Source organism: Ochotona princeps, chromosome 8 (genome assembly GCF_030435755.1).
Source record: "Ochotona princeps isolate mOchPri1 chromosome 8, mOchPri1.hap1, whole genome shotgun sequence".
Lineage (NCBI taxonomy): Eukaryota > Metazoa > Chordata > Mammalia > Lagomorpha > Ochotonidae > Ochotona > Ochotona princeps.
Window position 1 is genome coordinate 54,158,094 of NC_080839.1, and position 25,354 is coordinate 54,183,447.

The 25,354-nt window shown below is 43.7% G+C and overlaps 1 protein-coding gene across 3 annotated transcripts in view; it reads left to right on the forward strand.

Moving 5' to 3' along the window:
* Positions 1–2,118: 2,118 nt before the first annotated feature.
* Positions 2,119–25,354, forward strand: part of HNRNPLL (heterogeneous nuclear ribonucleoprotein L like) — a 42,221-nt gene continuing 18,985 nt past the window's right edge. Inside the window, exons 1-6 of one of the 3 annotated variants that reach the window (XM_058668056.1) lie at positions 2,119–2,823; positions 9,760–9,878; positions 13,826–14,063; positions 19,286–19,371; positions 20,693–20,789; positions 20,877–20,949. In XM_058668056.1, the coding sequence (XP_058524039.1) occupies positions 2,611–2,823; positions 9,760–9,878; positions 13,826–14,063; positions 19,286–19,371; positions 20,693–20,789; positions 20,877–20,949 (826 nt within the window). In that variant the 5' untranslated portion in view covers positions 2,119–2,610. Of the gene's footprint in view, positions 2,824–9,759; positions 9,879–13,825; positions 14,064–19,285; positions 19,372–20,687; positions 20,790–20,876; positions 20,950–25,354 lie in introns of all 3 variants that reach the window. The other 2 variants (XM_004582739.3, XM_058668055.1) reach the window with 2 other exon arrangements.

Below are 25,354 nucleotides of genomic sequence, written 5' to 3' on the forward strand. Positions count from 1 at the left end.
AGCACTGGCACATTATGCCAAATTATGTCACAGAACATTTTACTGTTTCTCCTAAAGCGAAAATAATTAAAAAGTCTTAAGCTCATGATTCTTCTTTGGGCAAAATGAAAATGTGTGCATTGGCCACTTCCCATGTCAAGGAAAGTTTCCTTGGTAAGTGAATTACCAATTCATTTACTCTTCTTTCTTGATCTCTGAGTATGAGCATGCTACAAAAAGCTCAGAGCGTGCAAATGGTCACACATAACATAGGTTTTAAGACCTCAGTGGTTTTTAAATGTTTGTTGTACAGCTTTCTGAAGGCCAGGCTCTGCCGTCACATTCCAAATACGTTTTGGGGATGTTTGAATCAACCAGAACAGTTTTTACACAAAACTGTATAATTGTTTCCCTCCTTGCTGCTTGCTTTAGGTTCTTTTCTCATCTGTAGCCAATGCTGCAGTTCCTTCTCCCAGGTTTTCTTCTGTCCTCTTCCATTTCCTCCTAATGTAGACACTAGCTTCTTCTTTTTTTTTTTTTTTTGGAAAGGCAGATTCACAAAGAGAGGGAGAGACAGAGAAAGATCTTCCATCTGCTGGTTCACTCCCCAAGTGGCCACGATGGCCAGAGCTGAGCCGATCCAAAGCCAGGAGCAAGGAAATTCTTCCGGGTCTCCGACGCAGGTGCAGGGTCCCAAGGCTTTGACCTGTCCTTGACTGCTTTCCTAGGCTACAAATAGGGAGCTGGAAGGGAAAGTGCAGCAGTCAGATATGTGAATTGGTACCCATATGGGATCCCAGTGGTGCAAACAAGGTGAGGATTTAGCCACTGGGCTATCGGAGCAGCCAGAAACGTGAACTGGTACCCATATGGGATCCCAGAGGGTTTAGCTACTGGGCTATTGTGTCATGTCCAACGATAGTTTTTTTTAAATGTACTATTTTGTCCATGTACACCTGTAGCTGTGTTCCAATTTGACGTTAGCTGTACAGTGCTGCAGAGAAACCTGCGTTTGGATTCCAAAATGACAGGCAACAAATGATAACACACAGTGTATGTTAAAGTACTATCAGCAATAAATAAAGCTACCTTTGGTTTGAAGGTGGCAGGGATTGGAAATAACTTTGGAGAGATTTGGGCTACAAGAGCAAACAATCCACGGTTGGGAAAGGAAAGGAAGAGCCACATTTGGCAAAGCACGCGAGGGACAGGGCCAACAGCCATCCCAGGCAGCCCTCCAAGGAGCAGGAACTGGGCAGTTGGGCAGTCGGGCATATCTATGCCAGTTTCTCATGCTGGGCGCTTCCTTGTCAAGGACATTGAGCACTGTTAAACTCCTTAGATGTGCTAGTTTCAGGACGCGAAGTGCACAGCTCCTGTCTGTGCAAGCTCTGCTACATAGGGCCCTGTTGCAAAGAAAAAAATGGCTGAAGGCTTGGGCGAGAATCCTCAGGGCTCGGAAGTGGTGAGATGTCTTCCGAGGGACAGATGAAAGGCTCTGTGAGTCTTGAAAAAGAAATGATAAAGAATCGGGATAAAGTTTCAACCGGCAGAGTTAAAGCCTACATATAGTTGGGACAGGAGCTTACACAGGTTCCCTGTAAGAACTGTAGGAAGACTGCAGAATACTGACATCAAACTGACAGGTCCTCCTGCAGACTGCACCTCACGGGCCAAGGAAAGGTTGAAGAGCAGGTGAGCAACCGCGAGTTGCACAGAAGTTTGCAATCAACGTGGGGTGAAGAGAGACTTGTGTCACGGTTCCAGTGAGTGTGTGTGCGTGTGTGTGCGCGCCCGCACGCGGCAGTGTCTCCACGGACTTTAGAAGGTTTCCCCATCCTCTTTTGAAGTAATAAAAGGCATTTAAATTAGCGGGACGGCGGTTAACACCCACAGCCTCGGCCACGACGCACAACGCATCACCCCTCTCTAGTTCCCTTCGAGCCTCACCTCCGGCAGGAGAGCCTAACCGAGCCAACGGCCACCGTGGCCAAACGGCCCCCAGGCCGCGCGGGGCGAGCGTTGCGCCGCCAAGACACGCAAGCCCTGGACGAGTTCTGAAGGCCACCTCCCACCCCCGAGTGATTTTGATGAACAGCCCTTTGAGCCAATCAGAAGCCTGGTCGGCTTTCCCTGCTGCCAATAGGGAACGGGGATCCGGGCTTGGCGGGTCGGCGGAGGAGGGGGGCACTTCCCTGGGGCTTGCGGCTGGATTTGATCCGGCGCGGCGGCCGCCAAGGCGGGGGCGGAGACTCGGCCTGGGCGGCGGAGAGCGGCTCAGGGGGAGGAGGGACGACCGGAAACCACGGTTGCGTTCCCATCCTTAGATTCGCTCCCCGGGGCTGGGAGCGGGGACTGAGGAGGAGGAGGAGAAGGAGGGAGAGGGCTTGAATGTTGGCTCGGTAATAAAGGGGAGCGGCCGCTCCGGAGCCTCCCCCTGGGGCGCTCCCCTCAGTCCGCCGGTTCTCCTCAGCCACCCCGGCTCCTGGGAGCGCGCCCCAGCGGACGGCCGGGCCGCTCAGCCCACGGCAGGGACTGGCCGGCGGCATCCGAGGCCCGTGTCCCACACCGCCTGCCTGCCCGGCCGCCCGGCCGCCCGCCCGCCGCCCGTCAGTCCCTCCGGCCGCCGCCATGTCCTCCTCCTCCTCCTCCTCCTCCCCCAGGGAGACATTTGAGGAGGATCGAGAGTACGAGAGCCAGGCCAAGCGCCGCAAGACCGAGGAGGGGGAGATCGAGTACTCGGCCGAGGAGGGCGAGACCCGCCGGGAAGCGACGCCCCGGAGCGGGGGCGATGGCGGCGGCGGCAGCAACAGCAACAGCGGCGGCCGGAGCTTCTCCCAGACGGTAACAAAGCGCGGCGGTTCCCTGGAAAGCAGGGCCCGGAGGCGGCGTTCTCGGCTTGGGACCTCCGGCCCTCCTTGTTTCCCCTTTTTTTTCCCCTGCCTGTGCTGACCCCGGGCTGGAAACGCCGGCGCTTCTCTAAGGGTGGTGGGATGGAGGGCTGTTTGTGTTCTTACCTCTACCTGTCTCCCTCATCCCGACCGCAAATCCGGCCCCGGCCTCGGCCTGGCTGCAGGCCCCGCCGCGAATCGGCGTGCTGGGCCCTGAACTTGGGGAGGGTCGCGGGGCGGGCTCGCCGGAGGGAGGCGTCGGGGGCTTCGGGCGCGATTTGCTCTTTGTTAGTTTGAACTCCTGGGGCTTGGGGCCCGGCCTCAAGACCACCGACTGCCCTCAGCCCCTTGGCCCACGCAGTCCACGCGCCTGGTCACCATCACGGGATGGTTGCGTCGCTGGCGCCCAAGGCTGGTCCTGAAGAGATTCCCTAATTAAGGGCAGTTTACGCCCTGGCGATTCCCCGCCCCTCAGCTGCCCTGGAAGGTTCTTGCCCTAGACAGTTGAATTCTTTTTCGGGCATGGCTTGCCTTCGGTGCTAACCTCGTTTTGTGACGGTTGTTGAGAATGGTGTTTTTCCCTTTTCGATTACAAAATCGTGCCGGCAGGTGTTAAGACAGCCCGACTTGCAAGGATGTCTTAAAAAAATTGCTCAGTTCTTCATTGGCGTTGTGTTTTCGTTTGGCCCCAGTGGAAGGAGGAACTGACTTAGGAGCTGTATTCAACATCCCTTGCCAGGTTCTTGTCCTCTCCTCGCAAGTGTTAGCTGGAGGCCGAAGGGGTGGAGAGAATCATTTTAGCCTTGACAAGTGCTCGACTGTCTTTGGACGGAGACTTTGAGGATGAGCGAAGGGTTTTTTTCTTTTTTCTTTTGCCCTTTTTTGGTGCAAGATAACGGTCTTGATGACTTAGATGTTCTTCAAGTATTTAACGCATTCGAACTGTGATTAACTCAGCAAACTTGATGAAGTTGGTACACTTGTATTCAACTGGTAGTTTGCAATTTTTTTTCCCACCTTGCATAAGAGGCAAATGAGAAGCGGTTTTTTATAGCTCCTGCCTGATTTTCTATGTAAGCAGTTTGGTCAGTGGTCTCCATTGAGTTTACAAGTACTGTCAGGAGACTGTGAAGAATGTTGCAACAAAGTTTCGAACTTTTTCTAAATAAAATAGTTTCCTACTATGTGCTAGCGGTTTTGATTTGTGTGCCTAGCTATTTGAAATATTCAAAAGATCAATCTGAAAGTCCAAGTAAAGCACATTTATTCTTAGGAAGTTTCAGTTCGAGGTCATTTCTTCAGTGGAAAATGGAAACGTCATGTAACTGGTATTTACATGTATTTGATCAGCATTTTTCTTGCTGAAAGGCTCGTGTGAGTTTTCCTTAGTGGCATCAATTGGCTACAAGGGTCTTGAAAAGATACTTAAAACCTTTTTTCTTTTTTGGAAAACTGATAAGACATTGAGCCAGGTTCGGATATATAGAGGAGAATACTTTGAATGTGAATGTATGGAGCGGTGAACCAACACTGAGCCCGGCTCGAGGAGGGTCAGAAGTTGAAGCTAGTGTGCCATTTTAGTGACCTTGAGAAAGTTTATTCTTGAATTCTCTCAGCCTGTAAATATGAAGGGTGAACTGTAAACTTTCCTTACCTAAAGCTTTAATGATTAACATAATACAGCTTTTAAGTTGCCTAGGCAGGAATTAATTTGTACAAATGGATTTGTAAATTATAGTTTGTTTATCTTACTGCTGTTGTGTGTCAAAGGAAAGGGCGTGAATTGCTTTTATTTTACAGTAGAACTGAAGTTGTACTATACATTAATGAATGGGTATTTTTGTATTCGAAGTCATTTCATGTACCTTTAGGTACTATTTTGAAATCATAGCAACCGTGGAAACCTGTGTACAATAAAAATCTGCTGTTAGGATAGATGTCTTGCAGAAGCATGTTGGTGCTTCATTATGCAGGAATATGGTAATTCACCTAAATTAAGAGAGGTTGTTTCAGCTGTGGTAGTCCTTCAGCTCAAGAAATACCTTTGTGCTCAAACTGTTACAGTGTATGCTAGGTACAGTGATGGGCATCTTTTCCCCTCATATCAGAGCCTGGGAATTTTTTGTTTTTTAATTTTATTTTTAAATCATGATTACATGGTTGATCAGGGTGGGCAGGATTGAGGTTTAGGGAAAATTGGGTGAACTCATTGCTTCCAAATTTGCTATTTCTCCTTGTTATTCCTGAGGGGAAGGAGAGAAACAAAGGGAGGGGACACGCATGCCTTTCCACACGTCCCAGTACCAAGGGATGAGGAACCGCCACGTCATATCAACCCAGAGTCTCAATGTGTACGTAATCCGAGAGTTCTGTCCCTGTGATCTGGATAGTTCTGAAATGCTGGATGGACGTCTTTTCTATTCTAGTTGGGAGTTTGTAAAGTAAGAATTCAGACATATTCACCTTTGACTTTCCGTGAATAAGCTTTTTTTTTTTTTTTAAGATTTATTTATTTTTATTGGAAAGTCAGATAAACAGAGAGGAGAGACAGAGATCTTCCTTCCATTCTCTGGTTTACTCCCAATGGCCGCAGTGGCCGGAGCTGAGCTGACCCAAAGCTAGGAGCCTCCTCCAGGTCTCCTGTGTGGGTGCAGGGGTCAAGGACTTGCGCCATTCTCTGCTGCTTTCCCAGGTCAGAAACGGTGGAGCTGGGCAGGAAGTGAGTAGCCAGGATAATGAACTGGCTCCCATATGGATCCTGGTACTTGCAGGGGGAGGATTAGCCAATGGAGGCATTGCGCTGGGACCCAAATAAACGTTCTTTTAAAAAAATAACAATGTATTTGAGGAGCAGAGTGATAAAGAAGGAGAGAGATATTTTATCCTTTGGTTCACTCTATTGAAACAGGCCAGGCTGGGCCAGGACAGACTTAGGGGCCCAAGCGCTTGAACTATCTTCTGCTGCTTCCTGGCTGTGTTAGCAGGGAGCTGAACTGTGGAGTATGCAGATACAGGGAGCCTGTGTTGCAAGCCATTGCCTCACCCAAAAGTCACAATGCTGGCCCCTTGTGGTAAGTTTTTCTGAGTTCCTTTATAAAAGGTTAACTGGATATGAAGAGGAAAGGATAAACAAAAGTGTGAAGGAGCCAAATCAGAACTGAAACTCTCGCAGAAATAATTTCGTTTTTGGCTTTTAACTTGTGTGTAGAGAAGAAGCGAGCTCCTGTCTGCTGGTTTACTTCACAGGTGTCTGTGGTGTGGCTCAGTGCCTTTGGAGGTAAAAGCTGGGTACCCAACACTGCATCCATGTCACCTCCCATATGGATGGCAGGGGAACCCAGTGAAGGGAGGAGAGTCGAGTGGGCTATGAGCGATACAGGGCTGCTAGAGTGATACAGGGCTGCTAACCCAGTGTGTCAACCATCTTCAGGCTATATGTTTGCCTCCACGTTGCCCTTATTTGATTAGATAAATGTACATTGTTGGGAAGAAGGACCCTGGGGAAACTTCCCTTAATGTATTTCCTGCCAGAGCTTTGGAGAGATTTCTCAAAACTGCCATACTAAGTAGGAGGCTGAGGTTGTTGGCCCTCAGAAACTCAACAACACGTGTGTGTTGAGCACCTCAAAAAAACTTGCTGAGGGATTGGCGCAGTGATGTAGCAGGCCTGTGTGGGGACCGGTTCATGTTTCGGCTGCTCCACTTCTCATCCAGCTTCCTGCTTGTGGTCTGGGAAAGCAGAGAACTGGCCACGTCCTTGAGTTCCTGCACTCACCTGGGAGACCTGGCTCCTGGCTTTCAGTGTTGCGGGGGTTGTGGGGGTCGGTATTGGTTCAGCTCTGCCTGCTGTGACCGTTAGGGGAGTGAACCAGCTGATAGAAGACTATCTCTGTCTCCTCTCTGTGTGGAATCTGCCTTTTCTGTCTTTCAAATAAAAATGAAAGAAATCTTAAAAAACCAGAACACTTTTTTTTTTTAAAACTACATTTATTTCATTTTATGACACAGTTTCATAGGCTCTGGGATTCCCCCAAACCCTCCCCCCACACTGAATACCTCCACACTGTTACACTAGTACAGATCATAACCTGTCATGATTCCTTCATTGCGGGCATGGAGCATATGGAGAGTCCAGCATTTTATTGTCCAGATAAATTCAACAGTTTCATTGGGAAACCATCCCTGGTCTGAAAGTAAAAACCTGAACACTTTTGACTTTTTTTTTCCTTTGAGCTACTCTGTTCCTTGGTAGTGTTGCTTTAACTGTACTTTGTCTTCAAGGTCACTCAGTCACAATCGTGAATGCTTAACCAGTGGGGATGGTGGGGGATTAGAAGTTGTTTCTATGGTTTGTTAGTCTTTTTCACATAGGGCATAGATAACATTTTTTTTTTCCTCAAAAATGAGTGAATGATTTGCCATTGTGAACTTCACAATCTTCCACGTGGGTCACTTAAAGTGAGTTATCCATTTGTAAGCTATTGATTTCTTTGGGGAATTTGTCCTGTAAACTTTTTTTATTTATTTATTTTTTATTACAAAGTCAGATATACAGAGAGCTGGAGAGATAGAGAGGAAGATCTTCCGTCCAATGATTCACTCCCCAAGTGAGCGCCATGGCCGGTGCTGTGCCAATCTGGAGCCAGGAGCCAGGAACCTCCTCCAGGTCTCCCACACGGGTGCAGGATCCCAAAGCATTGGGCCATCCTTGACTGCTTTTCCAGGCCACAAGCAGGGAGTTGGATGGGAGGAGGAGCTGCTGGCATTAGAACTGGCACCCATATGGGATCCCAGTGCGTTCAAGGCGAGGACTTTAGCCGCTAGGCCACGTCGCCGGGCCCTATGTCATATTTAAATCAGTTATTTGAAACTTTTTCTGCTTCATTGTTCTTTTACATTTAAGAATGAAATAGTTATGTTGCACAGTAAACTGAATTTCATGTAAGAAGTCTCCTTAATTGTAGCTTAAGAAGAGTGGTGGTTTACATAGGATACTGTCAGAATGATTCATTTTATATTTGATAGCATTTAATGACTGAAAGAGTGTAAGCAATTCAAATGAAATTTTAAAGATTAAATTAGTATTTGCGAAAGATTGAATGTATTTCTTGGATTTGATAATAATATTAAGAGTTAGTCCCGGGGCTGTCTTGTACATTTAAACCAGTTCCTTTCTTTGAACTCTGACATACATACATACATACATATATATATTTTTTAATTTTTAAAAAAAAGACTTATTTAGGTTTTTTGGAAAGGCAGGTTTACAGAGAGGAAAAACAAAGGAAGAGATTTTCCATCTGCTGGTTCACTCCCCAACTGGCCTCAGGACAGGAGCTGAGCAGATCTGAAGCCAGGAGTAAGGTTTCTTATGGGGCTCCCACATGGGTACAGGGTCCCAAGGCTTTGGGCCATCCTCTGCTGTTTTCCCAGGCCACAAACAGGGAGCTTGAGGGGAAGTGGGGCAGCTGGGGTATGAACCAGTGCTCATACAAAATCCTGGCACATGCAAGGTATGGCCATTAGCTAGGTGAACCATTGCACAAATGCCTCCAAAGTAATTCTTTTTTTTTTTAAGATTTATTTTATTTTTATTGGAAAGGCAGATATACAGAGAGGAGGAGGAGAGACAGAGAGGAAGATCTTCCATCTGATGGTTCACTCCCCAAGCGGCTGCAACGGCTGGAACTGAGCCAATCCAAAGCCAGGAGCCAGGAGCCCACACGGGTGCAGGGTCTCAAAGTCTTGGGCCGTCCTCGACTGCCTTCTTAGGCCACAGGCAGGGAGCTGGATGGGAAGCAGGGCCACTGGGATTAGAACCAGCGACCATATGGGATCCTGGCGCATGCAAGGCCACTACACTATCGAGCCAGGCCCCAGAGTAATTCTTAATACATTGAAGATCCCATACTTACCCTCTGAAACAGCTTACTGTACATTTGGGTATGCAGTTCTCCATAGAAGCTTAGGAGGGCTTATGTTTTTGAGACAGCAAAGATGAAAGTACTTTGCATAAATTTAAGGTGTTCCATGTACTGCTAAGAGTAGCTTTAGGTTACTTATAGTGAGACTAGATAATTAACTGAGCAAGGACAAAAAATAAAAATTTATGTTATAGGAAAAAGTATAGAATCTTTATATTAAGGAAAAAATTCAGCATTTTTGTTCTTTTGATCTACTTTAGATTTTGGTTTTATGAAAGTAAAACTACGAAGATGTTATGAGTATTAAATATATTTTCAACTCTGACATGTCTTTTTTAAAAAAAGATTTATTTATTTATTTATTTAAGATTTATTTCTTTTTTATTTCAAAGCCAGATATACAGAGAGGAGAGACAGAGAGCAAGATCTTCCGTCCGATGCTTCATTCCCCAAGCAGCCGCAATGGTTGGAGCTGTGCCGATCCGAAGCTGGGAACCAGAAACCTCTTCCGGGTCTCCCACGCGGGTGCAGGGTCCCAATGCATTGGGCCGTCCTCGACTGCTTTCCCAGGCCACAAGCAGGGAGCTGGATGGCAAGTGCAGCTGGGATTAGAACCGGCGTCCATATGGGATCCCGGGGCGTTCAAGGCGAGGACTTGAGCCGCTAGGCCACGCCGCCGGGCCCTCTGACATGTCTTTTACATCTGTTGTTTTTTTCTGAAATTTCCTTCAGATTGAATTAGGTTATTATTAAGCAATTGTTTTGCACTTTGAGATAGACTGCTCTCTTTTTTCAAAATTTAAGTTTTCAAGCAAGATGATTTATGTTCTTCCCAGGGTCTTCTGTCAAACTGAATTGCAATCTGGTTTGGGATTTTTTGGTTTGTTTTATTTTTTAATATCCTGCTGACTTTACTAAAAGTATGGCTTAACCTTTCTAAACTAGAAATTATTTTCTCTTGCTAGGATGCAGGTGGAAGTCATCATAAGGTCTCTGTGTCACCTGTTGTCCACGTTCGAGGACTCTGTGAATCTGTGGTGGAAGCCGACCTCGTGGAGGCTCTGGACAAATTTGGGACAATATGGTAAGGACAGGAGTGATTTAGACGGAAAGCACCACCTTTCATTTTTGGAGTTTCAAGTAGTGGTACTTGAGCAGTGATTTTTTTTTTTTGGTGTGTTTGTTTTATTTTTTGTTTATTTGGGAATATTTAGGAGTTGGCAGGTAAACATGGGTGCTAGTATTTGCTTAGGGCTCTTGTTAGGAGTGTGTAATGCACGTCCTGCGTAGTAAGTATAAATATTCTAAATCGTCCTCCTTTTGCATTTTGCTTCTTTCATGCGTCTCCTTTATCTTTTTTTTTTGTTTTTGTTTTTTTTTTTTACAGCTTGTGCTTACTTAAGAATACTGTGAAAACATAATTAGAAAGCAAATCTGCAAACAAAAATAGGCAAAAATATTGAATTCTTTTTTGGAGTGTATCCAATGTATTTCTAAGTGTAGATAATGTAGAGATATTGTCTTTTTTTTTTTTTTTTTTTAATGTTTAGGGTTTTTGTTGAAGACATCCAAGACAAAGACTAAGATAAAGTATATATTCAGGAAATTTCAGTGATTTGCTAAGATAACCTGGTTGCTTCAGTTTTGTAAAATTTGAATAAATATCTTTAGAAAAATTCTTAATATTGAAGAGGTGAAACATGAACAGATCATGGAGTGACCTGAGATATCTAGCAGAAATAGATGATTTCTTCAAAGCGTAGAATATTGTTAGATGACACCTTCTACTATGGCATTGTTTTATTAATTTCTTTGGTGACCTCAAGAGATAGATGACTTGGCAATCCTTGTATGGTCAGCTTTGTTCTTTGGTAACCACTGTTTGAGTGCCCAGTGTGATGGCTCAGTTGGCTAATGCTCCTCTGCAAGTGTCAGAACCCCACATGGGCTTTGGTTCGAGTGCAGGCTGCTCCATTTCCAATACAGTTCCCTGTTTGTGACCTGGGAAAGTAATGGAGGATGACCAAAGTCCTTGGGTCTTTGCACCCACATGGGAGACCTGGAAGAGGCTCCCAGCTCCTAGCTTCGGAATTGCTCATCTCCAGCCATAGCAGGCATTTGGGGAGTGAACCAGCAGGTGGAAGATATTTATCTCTGTCAATCTGCATTTCCAATAAAAATATATCTTTAAAAAAGAAAGAAACCACTGTTTGAGATTGTTTATCTTTAGAAGTACAAATTGAGCATTCACATGGTCATATGAAGCCCATGTATTGACATACCACTAAGTGATTGTGTTTGTTCAGTTATTGGAATGTGTATTGGAACTCAAATCTGTTTGGAGATTTGTATGTTGAAGCAGATTCCTTAGATTGTATAGATGAATGCTCTGTCTTCTCTACCTTTCAAAACTATTACATGTTCTCCTTTAAGGAGAGGAAAAAGGGTATGTGTGTTTATTCTTTTGATTGTAGTATATATAAACACACTGCAGAATGAAAAAAAAAGGTGAAAATATAGCACTTTTCTCATCCTGACATGATTTTCTTTTAAAAAGATCTTACTTGAAATAGGAGCAACAGAAGGCCTGGTACAGTAGCCTAATGGCTAAAATCCTCGCCTTGCACACTCCGGAATCCCATATGGGCACCGGTTCTAATCCTGGTGGCCCCGCTTCCCATCCAGCTCCCTGCTTGTGGCCTGGGAAAGCAGCCGAGGACGGCCCAAAGCCTTGGGACCCTGCACCCGTGTGGGAGACCTGGAGGAGGCTCCTGGGTTTGGATTGGCTCAGCTCCAGCCGTTGCGGCTGCTTGGGGAATGAAGCATCGGACGGAAGATCTTGCTCTCTGTCTCTCCTCTCTGTATATCCGCCTTTCCAATACGAAAGAAAAGAAAATCTTAAGAAAAGAAAATTAACCTGTTGAGCCACCATGCCAGCCTTAGTAAGTTAGATTTTTGGAGTGTTTCCAGCGTGTCTTGGACAGTTTGTGCGTAATTTCTCTATTTTTGACAGCAATTCTCCCAAGTTTTATGAATGTGGAAATTGAAAAGAATAGTAATTTACCAGGCTGTAAGGGAGTCTGATTCTATTAGAATACTCTTTGTGTCAGTTTCTAAAGGGTTATAGGTCCCAAATGCCTGGTTGAGAAGGAGTACCTGACCTGATGTGACTTCTGTTGTAAAACCAGTGAGGATGCTGCTTGGGATGTGTGCACGTGTCTCAGTCGTGCCTCAGCTCCTGGTTCCTGCGTCCTGCTCATGGGGATCCTGGGAGGCAGTGCTGATGGCTCAGCCATTGGGTCCTCGTCGGCTACATGGGAGTCCTGGATCAAGGTCTGGGCTCCTGGGTCTGGTATGGTCCTTGCCCCAGCTGTTGCGGGCATTTGGCAAGTGAACCAGCAGGTTCATTGTCACTCTGCCCCTCAAATGAAATAAAAATAGTTTAAAATTCATGTGAAGAAAACATATTTCTGCTATTGTGATCCATCTGTTCCCTTCCTTCATTTCTTTATATTTTGCATGAAAATATATATTCTTCTAAGAGTATGAGAAAGAAATACCTTATCCTTTTATCCATGGGCAAATTATTACCATATTCTAGTGACTATCTTTTTATAGATTTTTTAATATTTAAAAGTATTTTGGAGAAGTTTAAACTTGTTGGTGTATGCATACTGTTATTTATCTTTTGACTTTTTTCTGTTTTCATAAGTGAAAGTATAGTCAGCTATTAAAGTACATACTGGAGAAATTCTAGAAGAAAATAGTAGTTTCAGCTGTTTAAGGAGGGATTCTATCATTCTGTTCTAAATGTTTTAATAAGAAAATTTTATTTGAAAGGTAGAGAAATAAGGGGCAGAGGTGTATTTCCTCAACTGGTTTACTTCTGCAGTGCCTGCAACAGCGGAGCTAGGCCAGGTCAAGCTAGGAGCTGGGTAACCAGGGCAGGGGGGCTCCAGTACTCAAGCCTTCACCTGCTGTCTCCGTGGGTGAGCGTCAGCAGGAAAGTGTAATGGAGAGTGGAGTTAGAGCTCCAGTCCCGCTCTGTGGGGTGTGGATGTCCCAAGTGACCACCTAGCTGTTGTGCCAAACACCTGCCCCTCTACCCTGCTGTTGTGTTTCCTCTCTGTTGGTTTGTTTTTCTTTTCATGAAGGTTTATGTATTATTTGAAAGAGTGTAACAGAGAGATCTTCCATTCATTGGGTCATTCTCTAAATGGTGACAACAGCCAGAGCTGGGACCGGCTGAATCCAGGATCCAGGCACTCTGTCTGAGTGGCCTAGGCCACAGTGCTTGGACCACCTTCTGCTTCCCGGGTGCATTCATAGACGGCTGGATTGGAGGCAGAGCAGCTGAGCCTCAAGCTTGTGCTCTAATATGGGATGCTGATGGCACAAACCAGCTCTTTGTTTCCTATATTTTGATCTTTTTGTTAAAAAAAAATTATTTTAAAGACAGAGTTACAGAAAAACAGAAGAGAGTAAGAGAGAGAAGGAGAGAGGTGTCTTCCACCTACTGTTTACTACCTGAGTGGCTGTAATGTTTGGAGATGAGCCACACTGGAGCTGGGTGCTTCAATGGGTCTCCTACTTGGGAACAGGGGTCCTTGGGTCATCTTCCAGTGATTTCTAGGCACACTAGCAGGGAGCTGAATTGCAAGCGGCTCAGCGCATGCTTGCACTGGTGCCACATGGAATGCTGGCATTGCAGACAGTGACTTAACCACTATACCACAATACCAGCCTCTCTATGTTTGATGTTTTCTAATACTGCCTGGGAGTAGCAGCCTGAAGAAGTGATGTCATTATTTACTAAAAACAGGGAATTGTGCTAGAGGTTGATATAAGATAGATAAATAGATAAACAGACATACTGCAATTTATTTGGGTAATCGAAGAATTCACTTACAATGGACATTGGTAATAAAGAACAGTAAGATGTATCAGTTGACACATGTAAGTGTGCTTTCAGTTGATGGAGAATATTGGACTTGGTGGACTGGGGTGTGACTTCTCTGTTTCCCTTTTCAGCTATGTGATGATGATGCCATTTAAACGGCAGGCTCTAGTGGAATTTGAAAACATAGATAGTGCCAAAGAATGTGTGACATTTGCTGCGGACGAACCTGTGTACATTGCTGGGCAACAGGCTTTTTTCAACTATTCTACAAGCAAAAGAATCACTCGACCAGGAAATACTGATGATCCCTCAGGAGGCAACAAAGTCCTTTTGCTGTCCATTCAGAATCCTCTCTACCCAATTACAGTGGTATGTATTTCTGTGTGATAAACTGCCTCTAGAATGACTAATTTATAGTTTTCTTTACTGTCCTCTATGTATTCAAAGGTAGTTTTAAAAAATTATTAAGTATCTTTATTATGACTGTCAAGTTTAGTGAACAAAGAATAATACCACTGAAACTAAAAGGATCAGAAGCTCAGTTGTCATAATTAGCTAGGTCCATTAAATTTTTTAAATTATTTATCGTTAGTTCTGTTCCTGATGGAAGAGATACAGGCTTGAGTCTAGTCTCATTTGCTCACAAACCAGCTTATGCACAGGAGTGTTAACTAGGTTGTGACAGAATCTCATAGTCCAGGAGGATTTACCCATCATTTATAAGCTATTTTGAGACAGCTTAAAGCCTATGATTTGCTTTTCACCTTTTTAAAAAGTGATACTCAATATTAAAAAGGGTTTATGATCTGAACCAGTTGAGTTTCCTACTTATTATTCAGTGCTGACTATACGAAGGGTAGTTAGAAACACGGCTGAGTTTTATAATGAATAGAATATTACCACATGGGAAGAAGCTTTAATTGGAATGATTTCCAGTATCAATATGATATTGAGAATTTTTTAAAAGCTTTTATTTATTTTTAATTTGAAAGAGTTAAGAGAGGGAAAGAGTGAGAGATTGTGATTTTTTTACCCACTGGTTCACTCCCTAAAATGCCACAATAGTCAGAGCTGGGCTGGTCCTAAGTGGGGAGTCAGGAGCCTCTTCTGGGTCTCTCATGTGGATGCAGAGGCCCAAAGACTTGGGCCATCCTCTGTTAACTTCCCCAGGCTGTAAGTAGGGAGCTGGATGGGAAATCAGGCAGCCAGGACTAGAGCTGGCACTCTTATGGGAGGGATGCTGGCACCACAGAGAGAATTAGCTTGCATTCCACTGCACTGGTCTCAAAATTAATATAGAGTTTGAAAACTCTATATTCTGCTTGGATATGCCACCGCTCTAGCCCCGGTTTTAATATATTGATAATGTTTGATGTTTTGGGAGGAGGAATAGTACACGTACTCTGATTTGTTATTTTAGCGTCTCTTTAATAACTAACAGTACAGCTATGTATTTGAAGGTGTTGAAGGCATTTCTTTTTTTATTTTTGATGATGTTTACATGGTTAAGAAGGATGCATACCCATGTGGGCCAACAATTAGGATGGGAAGGATCAAGGAATGGGGGAAGTGGATAAGATAACTGTTTCCAATCTCATTTTTCTTTCTGTATCTGGAGAAAGTGAGAAGAGAAGGGGCGAGGGATGTTCCCAACAGCCGAGTTGCATCAGTACCCAGGAATAGGGGATGGCTACCGATGTCACCCCCAGGTCCCTGATGTTCCGAGGGCACTGCTTAAGTGGTTTTGCTATTTCTGAAATGCTGTTGATTTCATTGCTCCAAGGTTGAGGAAATCCTTCCAAGGTCCATTGGATGACATAGTCCACCTTAGGAAAGTCTCTACTCGCTGTCAAACTTGGTGGGGAGAGCTGTCCAATTTGTTCTGCCCCCCCAGGGCACTAGACATCCTCTGCTGGCCTCAATAAATTGTCATGTCCCCCATGTGCATCTGGACATGCTGTCCACTGCACAGGCTTCAACAGCCAATGAGACCCAGTTCTGACACATGCACTCCATGGTCAGACTACAGATCTGTAATTTTCTACATGGTTGGAGTTTTGAGTGCAGTAATCCAGTTGGGGGAGTGCCCAAAGAAACCGCAGCAGAGGTGACCTCAGTGTGACTCCTGTGTGGGCGAGCCAGTGCAAGTTCCGGCTGAGTCCGTCACCCATATCAGGCTACAGACACTCTGGTGCTTGTAGTCACCCAGTCAGTTCTGTCCCCAGCTCCATCTCATATACAAACTAATGGATGCCGTGGTTCAGCCCCTCCCTGTCTACCACACACTCGGCCCTCAAACACACCAGTGACAACTGCAGCCTAGTTGGAGCAACCGCTAATAATACCCGGCCCCGGTTCCTGTGCTTGCTGGTATGTACGAGAGTGGTCCAGTCTGTCCTGCATCCCATTCAGCTCTCATACTTCTCATACACATAAATAGGTTTTAGAGCCTAGCCCAACCTGACCAACTCCAGTATCCAGCTCACACTTAGGTCTGTCCTGTCCCCTAGTCCTGGTTCTCATGCTCATTGGTGGTAGCTGCAGCTCATCAGAGGGATGTTCATAATACTAGGCTCCCAGCCCCAGATCTTGTACTTTACAGGTGGTTCTGCAGTCTGACTTGACAGAAATTGTTCCCAGTCCCAGTATCTGCTAGCCAATGTTGCGGCAAAGCCTGGCCAACCTGCACTTACTCTGGCTCATGCATGTACAAGTGGATGTGGATGCTTAGCCCAGCCTGGTTCTCTCTGCAACCCAGCTAACAATAGACCAAAGGGATTTGTTGTCCTGCCCAGCCTAGACTGCCTCAAGTTCCAGCTCTTCTGCTCACCAGCGGGAGCAAGGGCACAATAAGGGAGTCCTCACTGCTCCCCTACCTGGCTTGCTACTCACCTGAGTCTTATGTGTGCTGGTGGATGCTGTGGTCCTGTCTGGCATGTCTTGCCTCACCTTGGCATTTGCCAGTGGGTAGCTTGGCTTGGCACAGTCTGCCTTCCAATCCCAGCTCATGCTGGTGGGTGCTGCAGCCTAGTCCAGCCCACTGAGCCCTAAGTCCCAGCCCTCATGTGAGCTGGCTGGTGTTGTGGCCCAGCCTGCCATGTCCTGTACCTTCTTCTGGTTCTCATAACTGCCAGTGGATGCTATTAATTGACCCAGCCTGGCCGGCTCCCAGACCTGACTCATATGTATGCTAGCAGGTGCTGTAACCTGGCTTGGTCTGGGCTGCTTTCAGCCTTGGTTCTGCTCACCTGCAGGAACTTCATCCTGACAGAGGAGTTCCCCAAGTTCCTTTATCAAATCTCCTCTAAGTAACAGATCTCGTGCACACTGGTGGGTTCTTGGCCTAGCCTGACTTGGTCCACCTCTTGTCCTGGCAGGAACAGTGACTTTTCCTGACCAGCCCATACCCATTCTAGTTCACCCCCAGACCCAGCTCTTGCATGGTTCTGTGGGTGCCAAGACTTAGCCTGGCCTGTTCTATACCCACTCTAGCTCTTGTGAGCACCAGTGGGTGCTGGAGCCTAGGCCAGTCTGGCACATCACAGATAATCCACATCCATGCTGAGGGATGTTGCAGCCATGTCCAGCCCAGTCCACTGTCCCCATTCCGGCTGTTGTACTCACTAGTGGGAACTAAAGCCCAGTCAGGGTGTCCTCTTAGCTCTCCTACCAGGCCTGCCCCCAGCCACAGATTGCAAGTACAGGTGGTTGCTCCAACCCAGCCGGGCATAGCCCATCCCCCATCTTGGCCTTTGCTATCAGATGCTGTAGCCTGACCTGGCCTGGCCCGCCCCCAATCCCAACTTCCACTGGTGTGTGCTGTAGCTTAGCCCTGCACAGCTTGCTGCCATCCCTGACTTTCATGGAAACCAGTAGGTGTGATAGCCTAGCCTAGTCCAGCATAGTCCACACCCCATCTTGGCTCCTGTGCATGCCAGTGTGCTGTGGTTTGGCCCAGCCTTGCTTAGCCCTCCTTACCCTAGAGCCAATCCACATACCCACTGACTAGTGAAGCAGCAGCCTGACCACCCATTCAGATGCTTACCAGCAGGAGCTATGGCCTACCAGGCCTATTGCCAGACCCAGATCTCAGATGTGTCAGTGGGTGTTAGACCCTTACCCAGCACAGTCTGCTCCCCCCCCCCCCCCGCAGTGTTGGCCTTTGTGTGTGGTGATGAATGTTGCAGCCTGGCCAGCCTCACACCCAATTCTTGGGTGCTCCTGTGGGTGATGTACCCTGGACCAGTCTAGCCTTTTTCAACTTTTATAACAATAAATGGTGATTTCTGTGGTCATGCCTAGCTTAGTCTGTCACCACTCTCAGCCCTTGAGCAAACCAGCTGGTGTGGCAGTCCCACAGGGATGAGCCCACAAACTCCCCACAGAATCTGCTCCCGACTTGTTGTGGTCCATACTCACTGCTGGGTTCTGTGGTCAAGCCCTGCGAGGCAGGTTGCTCCAGCCTTAGCTTTTGTGTATATTGGTAGATGTTGGTTGATTCCAACAAGCCCAGCTCAAGAATCTTATGTGGGTGGGTGTATTGGTTTTACCCTGAAAAGTCCTCCGTTTTCTGTCCTCTAAACCACCCAGTCTCAGCCCAATCATTTACCTGCAAGTGCAGTAGCCTGGTCATTGAAAGTTCCCAGGAAGTCCTTTCTCACCTGTCACATTCTCCCTTAGCCGTCCTCCCTCCCACACATCCTCAGATCCCCTTCAGTGAGCAATCCACAGCCCTGCATTCCCACAAGCATGCAGATCCCCAAGCCCAGTCCTCTGGCGGTGTGTTGTGCCACCCTGCAGCCTTGCCCACCTGCCCGGGTATCTCACATGCTTGGGTGCGGGTCCTTAGACCCCTTCTACTGGTTTGCTGGCATTTGACCCACATACCTTAAAAAACAAAAAATAGTTTTTTGTTCACTCAGCCTTCTAGTTTGGTGACGTCTAATAGGTTGAATGCTGATCATTAAGTGTTGTTTCTCTCTCTCTCTTTTTGTTAGATTTATTTTTATTAGAAAGACAGGATTATAGAGGAGAGACAGAAAGATCTTCCATCTACTGGTTCATTTACCAAATGGCCGTGATGGCAGGAGTTGGGTCAGTCCGAAGCTAGGAGCTTCTGAGTCTCCCAAGTGGGTGGAGTGGATTGGAAGTGGAGCAACTGGGATTCAAATCGGTGCCCACATGGGATGCTGGTGCCGTAGATGGAGGCTTAGCTTGTTACGCCACTGCCCTGGTCCCCCTTGCTATTGTCTCTTGGAAAAGGAATACTAGGATTGTTCTAATATTCCCCTTTAATACTTGCTACTATACTTCAGATGACTGTGGGTCAGAGATTTTAGTCACCTGTTAAGACGGAGTTGGAGGTAAATAGGTAGCAGTGCGTTTGAAATGTTTCACTGCAAGTTCTCTAGTGTGGCTATATTGTGTCCATGAAGAAATAGATTAATTAAATTTAGCATAACATTAAAAATTAGTAATTATTACAAAGGATAATGTGACAGTTGCTGGTTTTAGGTAAATCAAAATGCAGCGTAGGTTTAATGTTTTTCTAAATGAAAATTGTGAAGAAATCTTGCTTTTTTCTTTCCTAGGATGTGTTGTACACTGTTTGCAACCCTGTTGGAAAAGTGCAACGCATTGTTATATTCAAGAGAAATGGGATACAAGCAATGGTTGAATATCCTTCATTTTAAAATATTCTATTGATGTATATGAATGCTGGGTAATTTATATAAGTCTTGTTTTTTTTTTTTTATGCTTAAACGTTTTTAGGCAAGTAGCGTTCATAGTTTTTTCCCACAAATATCTATTTAGTTAGGATTTAAAAAAATAAAAGTACTCATAGCATTTTAGTATTTGGCTAAGACTAACTTAGTATAGTAAATCAATCTAGTGCTTCTTAGTGTATAAAACAACAGTTTGATAATATGTAAAAAATATGCAAACTGTTTGACTTTTATCCTAAATGAACTTTTCTGAGTACTGTTAGAAATAATTTGGAAATACCAAAAATTTGGTTTAAATCCTTTTTATCTTAACCTTTATTGAACCTAATATAGTTTCTTATGTAAGAACTACTGTATGTTGAATCTGTTATACCATGAAAGAAGTTGAAAAACAGGATATATAATACGTAATGTCCAAACTCATTTAAAAAATAATAAAGAAAAAGCTGTAGCCTGTGTGTGCAAGGGTGTGCACAGAGAAGGGGATATACAGCAAATTTTTCTCACTTGTGACACGTTTTTTTTTTTTTTCCTTGAAGATTTATTTTTATTTGAAAAGCGTTGTCAGAGAGCAAGATCTTTTCAACTGCTGGCTCACTCCCTAAATGGCCACGATGGCTGGAGCTGAGCTGATTTGAAGTCAGGAGCTGAGAGCTTCCTTGGGGTCTCCCATGTGGGTGTAAGGACCCAAGGGTTTGAGCCGTTCTCTGCTGCTTTCCTGGGCCATTAGCAGAGAGGTTGATGGAAAGTGGATCTGCTGGGACTTGAACCAACACCTCTATGGGATGTTGGTGCTACAGGCAGAATATTAGCACTATGCCATGGCACTGACCCCAAGAGTGGGTTCGTTTCACTTTGTATGCTCTTGGGACTTGACACTTAAAAAGATATATATGGAATTAAATAACTTTTAAGGAATCAGCAAAATAGTTGAGTAATTTAAGAACCCTGCGTTTTCAGCAATGTATTAAACTCACATCATCTATATTATCTTAGTTTGTTGTGTTTTTCCTACTTTCAGATGAAACATTTCCTGTTTCAAGTTTGGTAGTTGTCCATGGCTCAGGAAGTGGGACTGTGTACCCTTCTTCCAGTATTTCAGTTGTATTATTTTCTTTGCTACCTTGATTGTGACAATAAATGTTACTGAAATTCACTTGGAAATTTTATCTGATAAAACATTTCCTGAAAAGTTTTTGATTATTTTCAATGCTGTTCTTTGGTATAGTGATTGTCAGCTATCTTACACCAAATTTCCTTAATAGAGCTTATGTTTGAATCAGTGCTTTGTGCCCAGAAAGCTAAAGCAGCACTCAATGGGGCAGATATATATGCTGGATGTTGCACACTAAAAATTGAATATGCAAGGGTAAATATTTTTTCAACATTTACTAAAGAAAAAAATTTATGTTTTGCATATGCGATTTGAACTCACTTTTATTTTCAATCTTAACAGCCAACTCGTCTAAATGTTATTAGAAATGACAATGACAGTTGGGACTACACTAAACCATATTTGGGAAGACGAGGTAGGTATTTAATGCTTTCTAGAATATTCTTATGTCTGCTGACAAATTTTTATTTGTGGTTAGATTCCTTTTTTCCTGAGATGAGCTAGTTAACTCAAATGAAAACCTTGTTGGTGAATGTTTTTTGTTGTGAAAGGTTGTTATGCTGGAAAATAACCTTGATATAGTGCCCCCTACTGGTATGTACTGAGCTATTTATATTTAGTTCAACCAGGAGCCCACACATACAGGCACGCCCGCAGTTCAAGGACTTGCATTTCTCCAAGCAGCTCTCTCTCTTTGGAGGAGAGGAAACTGGTTCAGAATATACCTTACAAACTGCAAACTTGCACACTGCTTCTCTATGGAAGGACTTTTCCCCCAAGCTGGACAAGGCATTAAGAAGGATAGAGGACTCCAGCAGGCTGACTCTACACTTCATCATGCACAACATCGGCAGCAGCAAAAGCCCTCTGAAAAACTCAGACTTGCAATTCACCTTGACTGCATACTGCATGCACCATCACCCCAAGTTCTAAAGAAGGACACTTAACAGTACTTCAGACTTCCATGGGATGAAAACCATGATAGACTGTGCCCATTTACTCAAGTTGTATGTATATATTGATTTAATTTCCCTCAAGGGTTCAGTTGTAGAATTTAAGACTAAACTAAGGGAAACTAGACTACAATGTTGTGAATTTTAATACCCATTACTGTAACTGTTTACAGCTTAGATTTAAACTGTTAGTTGGCAAATAACCAGGACCAATTTATCTATATAGTTTTGGGGAATTGATCACGCTCAACCAATCCACACAGATATTAAAGATAAAAGGATTAGAAAGGTGCATACTTGGCTTGCACTCAAGTATACTTTTTTGTTTTTGCTCAATTGTGGATCTTGAATAGAAATTTCAGCATAACGAAAAGGTGATCTATATGTAAAAGGTGTTTTTCTGTGTGGTTTGATTTTTGTAAAGTGGCTGGGATAAGTTGTCACTTTTGTACCAACTTAAGATGATCATTTATGTCAATTTGTGTAAATAGAAATTTTGACATTTCAAATGTGGGTGAAACTACCATGTCTGTTTAAGGTAACAAATATTTAAACTTGATAAATCTGAAGATAAGAGCATTTCCTTTGGGATGCATTTTCACTTAGTCTCTAAGTGCTAGATTTCATGAGCATAGATTTGATAAATTTGTGCAAGTAACTGTGGCAATTCTGGAATACACAAATTCAAATGTGGTCTTGTAAAAACAAGGGGGCTGCAGTATTGGCTACATCTCAACTACAATATCAGTATATGAACCAAGGGTTGGTAAAACTCAAGATGAGTATGTGTAAAAGCCAACTAGAAGAAATTTTCATGCCATCCAGAGTATCTTGGGCAATGTGAACCCTAAAGTGCATGTACCCTAACAAAAGAAAACAGAAAAGACACTAGGATGCTCCTTTGCATGTTGAGATGCGGAGTGTTTTGGGATGATTGGCTCCTTTACCGCTTGATTCCCAGGGAGACATCTTCCCTTGTGCATGAGATTGCAGGTAGTTGTAATGCAGCTTTGGCTGGACCCCTACCTTTTTCACTGCTTAGCAGAAGTATGCTTGGCCTAGCTTGGTGCAGTTGAATTCGGTACTGGAAAACAAAGCCTTAGCACTCAAACAACAGGACAAGTGGTTGATGAGAAATCTCTCACTTCGGTCAGTTTCTGGTCAGTGACTGAACATTGAATTGTTTTATGGGTTTGTTGTGATGGTTTTCACTCATTTTAAATAGGGTGTTTGGGTTGCGCTTTTCTTAAATTTCAAGATATATTTTATTTTGAAAAGTTACAGATAGAGGAGAAAGAAGTATCTTCCATCTGCTGGTTCACAGATAGGGGAGAAAGAGAGAAGTATGTTCCATTTGCTGGTTCACTCCCTAGGTGGCCACTGAACGAAGCTGAAGCCAGGAGCTTCTTCTTGGTCTCCCATGTGGGTGGCAAGGACCCAGATACTTGGGACATCTTCTACTACTTCTCCCAGGCCGTTAGTTGGGAGCTGGATCAGTAGTGGTACTTCCATCCACAGGGGATGCTGGCATTGCAGGCAGTGGCTTTACCTGATAACTCCACAATGCTAGTCCCTTAATGTCCCTTAACACATAGGCATATTTGCTTTCTATTTCAATAGTGTATTTATTATTCCTTTAAAAGGATGGTGTTTATGTAATCAGCAGAGGCTTTCCGTATAATTCTAGTCAGAAAAGTTTATAAATGTGTAAGGAAAATATTTGCATAGTGAAATACAGGTAAAGGAAGTCAGAATTTTAATTGTCTAGGCTGTTAAAGGAAAAAGAATTCTGATTTTCTACTTCTTTGTAGGTAGGTGGTTGGGGAGATCATAGCAATTTATGTTTTTGTTGAGACTACAGCAATCTACGAACTTTTTTTTTAGCTTGCACGCAAGTTGATAGATCATTGAAACTATTATGCTACTGTCCCCAAGTAAAGACTTTTATACCAACTTTTTCTACCGTCCTCCCAAAAAACTCTCTTAAAGATGTAACTAGCTTTTAAGTTCCCTCTCTCTCTCCCCCCAGTTCTAATTGTATTTTAGTGTAAAGAATCCTTTGACTGGACTCTAGAAACTCCTGCCCTTACCCACCAGTATTAAGCAAAACTTTTATATATGAGGATATTTTAGGGGAGAAGGTACACAGCTTCCATTAGATTTCAGTTGACTCCGTGAAAACTTGCCAGTTAGTATTTAGAGGCCAATATATTCAGTGTTTGACTTCTACTCACTTCTGTTTTGTGTGACCTTATATTAATTAGATAGTATTTCATATATTGGGAATCAATAGCAAGGGTGTTTGGCTGAAAGATACTTTGTGAATCATCTTTTGTAACTCCTCCCTTTTCTGAGTGAGAATTTTAAGTTTCTGTGACATTATAGCAAATTATTTAAGTTGTAATCTTCTGATTCCCAGCCCAGTTGTGTTTTCTTATAGTACACCGTCACTGTATTAGTATAACAGCCGTGAAGGCATTATGGTGATTTGGATTAAGACTCGTCCATGGAATAAAGCCTGTATTTAGTGTCTGACACATGCTTAAGGAGAGGAAGAAAATAGAATGGGTTAGCGGACTAGATTGATTTATGAGGAATGAGATTTTTGATGATAAGAAATGCAGGAAGCCATGCAGTTAAAAGAAGCACTTGTGAATGTTTAGGTTGAAGTGACTGATGACATGGAGGGATGGTCATAGCAATATTTTAAGCCTTTTGAAGAGTTTTCAGACAAAAACTAAATCTGCAAGGCCCCCAAGTAAGGTAGAATGTGGATATAGGATCAGTTTTTATATAATATAAAAATTGGCTTTCTTGTGGCTTAGAACATTTAAAAATTCATGAGGCAGTAATAAGTACCTTGTTGTTGCTGATATGGGAAAGCAGAAGCTAGATGGTTCTACTTAGTGGGGATGATGTAAAGAGATGATGATGATGATGATTTTCTTACCTTGTGACTTCCCCAATCCCTTTCAATGCTGTGATAACTTGGACTGGGCTTCTTTAGAGTGAAGTGAAATTGGAGTATTTCTCATCTCCCATAAATCTCACTTGTTTAAGTGTAGGATGGAAAGCCTGCTTCTGAATTTTGGAAAGATTAGAATGACCAGAGTCTCAAGATATGTATAAAAAGATCTTATTGGGCACAGACTTTCTAAAAGTTTGTTCAATGAGTTTTTAAAAGTTACTAATCAAACATAGGAAGTATTATCTTAGAAGCTACAAATAATTTTTGTATTGATTCCTCAAATTAGATTTGAGCAAATTGGCATGCCTTCGCTGAAAATGTAGCTTGGATAACAATTATCCTTTAGAGTGTTGTAGTATTCTCATCCAATAATGTAGCCCCCTTGGTTAGCTTTGTTTTGGCATATTTAAACTTTGGGGGGTTGCTCATAGTTGTGCCTGCTGTTAAGGTCTATAGACAATGACCATCCATGATACAATATGAGCCAGTGATGTGCAACATTTCAGCTTTCAAGTCAGTAGGTGTTTGTAAATATGTGTGTATACCTATAAAATACTCTGTGTTTACTGATTGTGAAACCATGTAATACAGGTTGTTGTTGGCTTATGCTGAAACTTCTTGAAAGAAGCCCACTTTGAAAATGTGTTGCTGTTGAAGCTAATAGTATGATTCAGGTACTGTCTTTCAAAAGTACTGTACTTAAAGCTCGTTTTAAAGACATGTATGGGTAAAAACTTCTGTACAGTGTCAAACTCTAGCATTGTGTACATTGATTTTCTGAAAAGTATCCATTCTCCCCTTAAATTTGAAAGTGTGATTGTGTTTGGCATTTGCCAAAAAGATAATTTTCAAGAAAAATGGAATTTGTTAGGTAGAATTTTTTTCTTAAACTTCGGTGT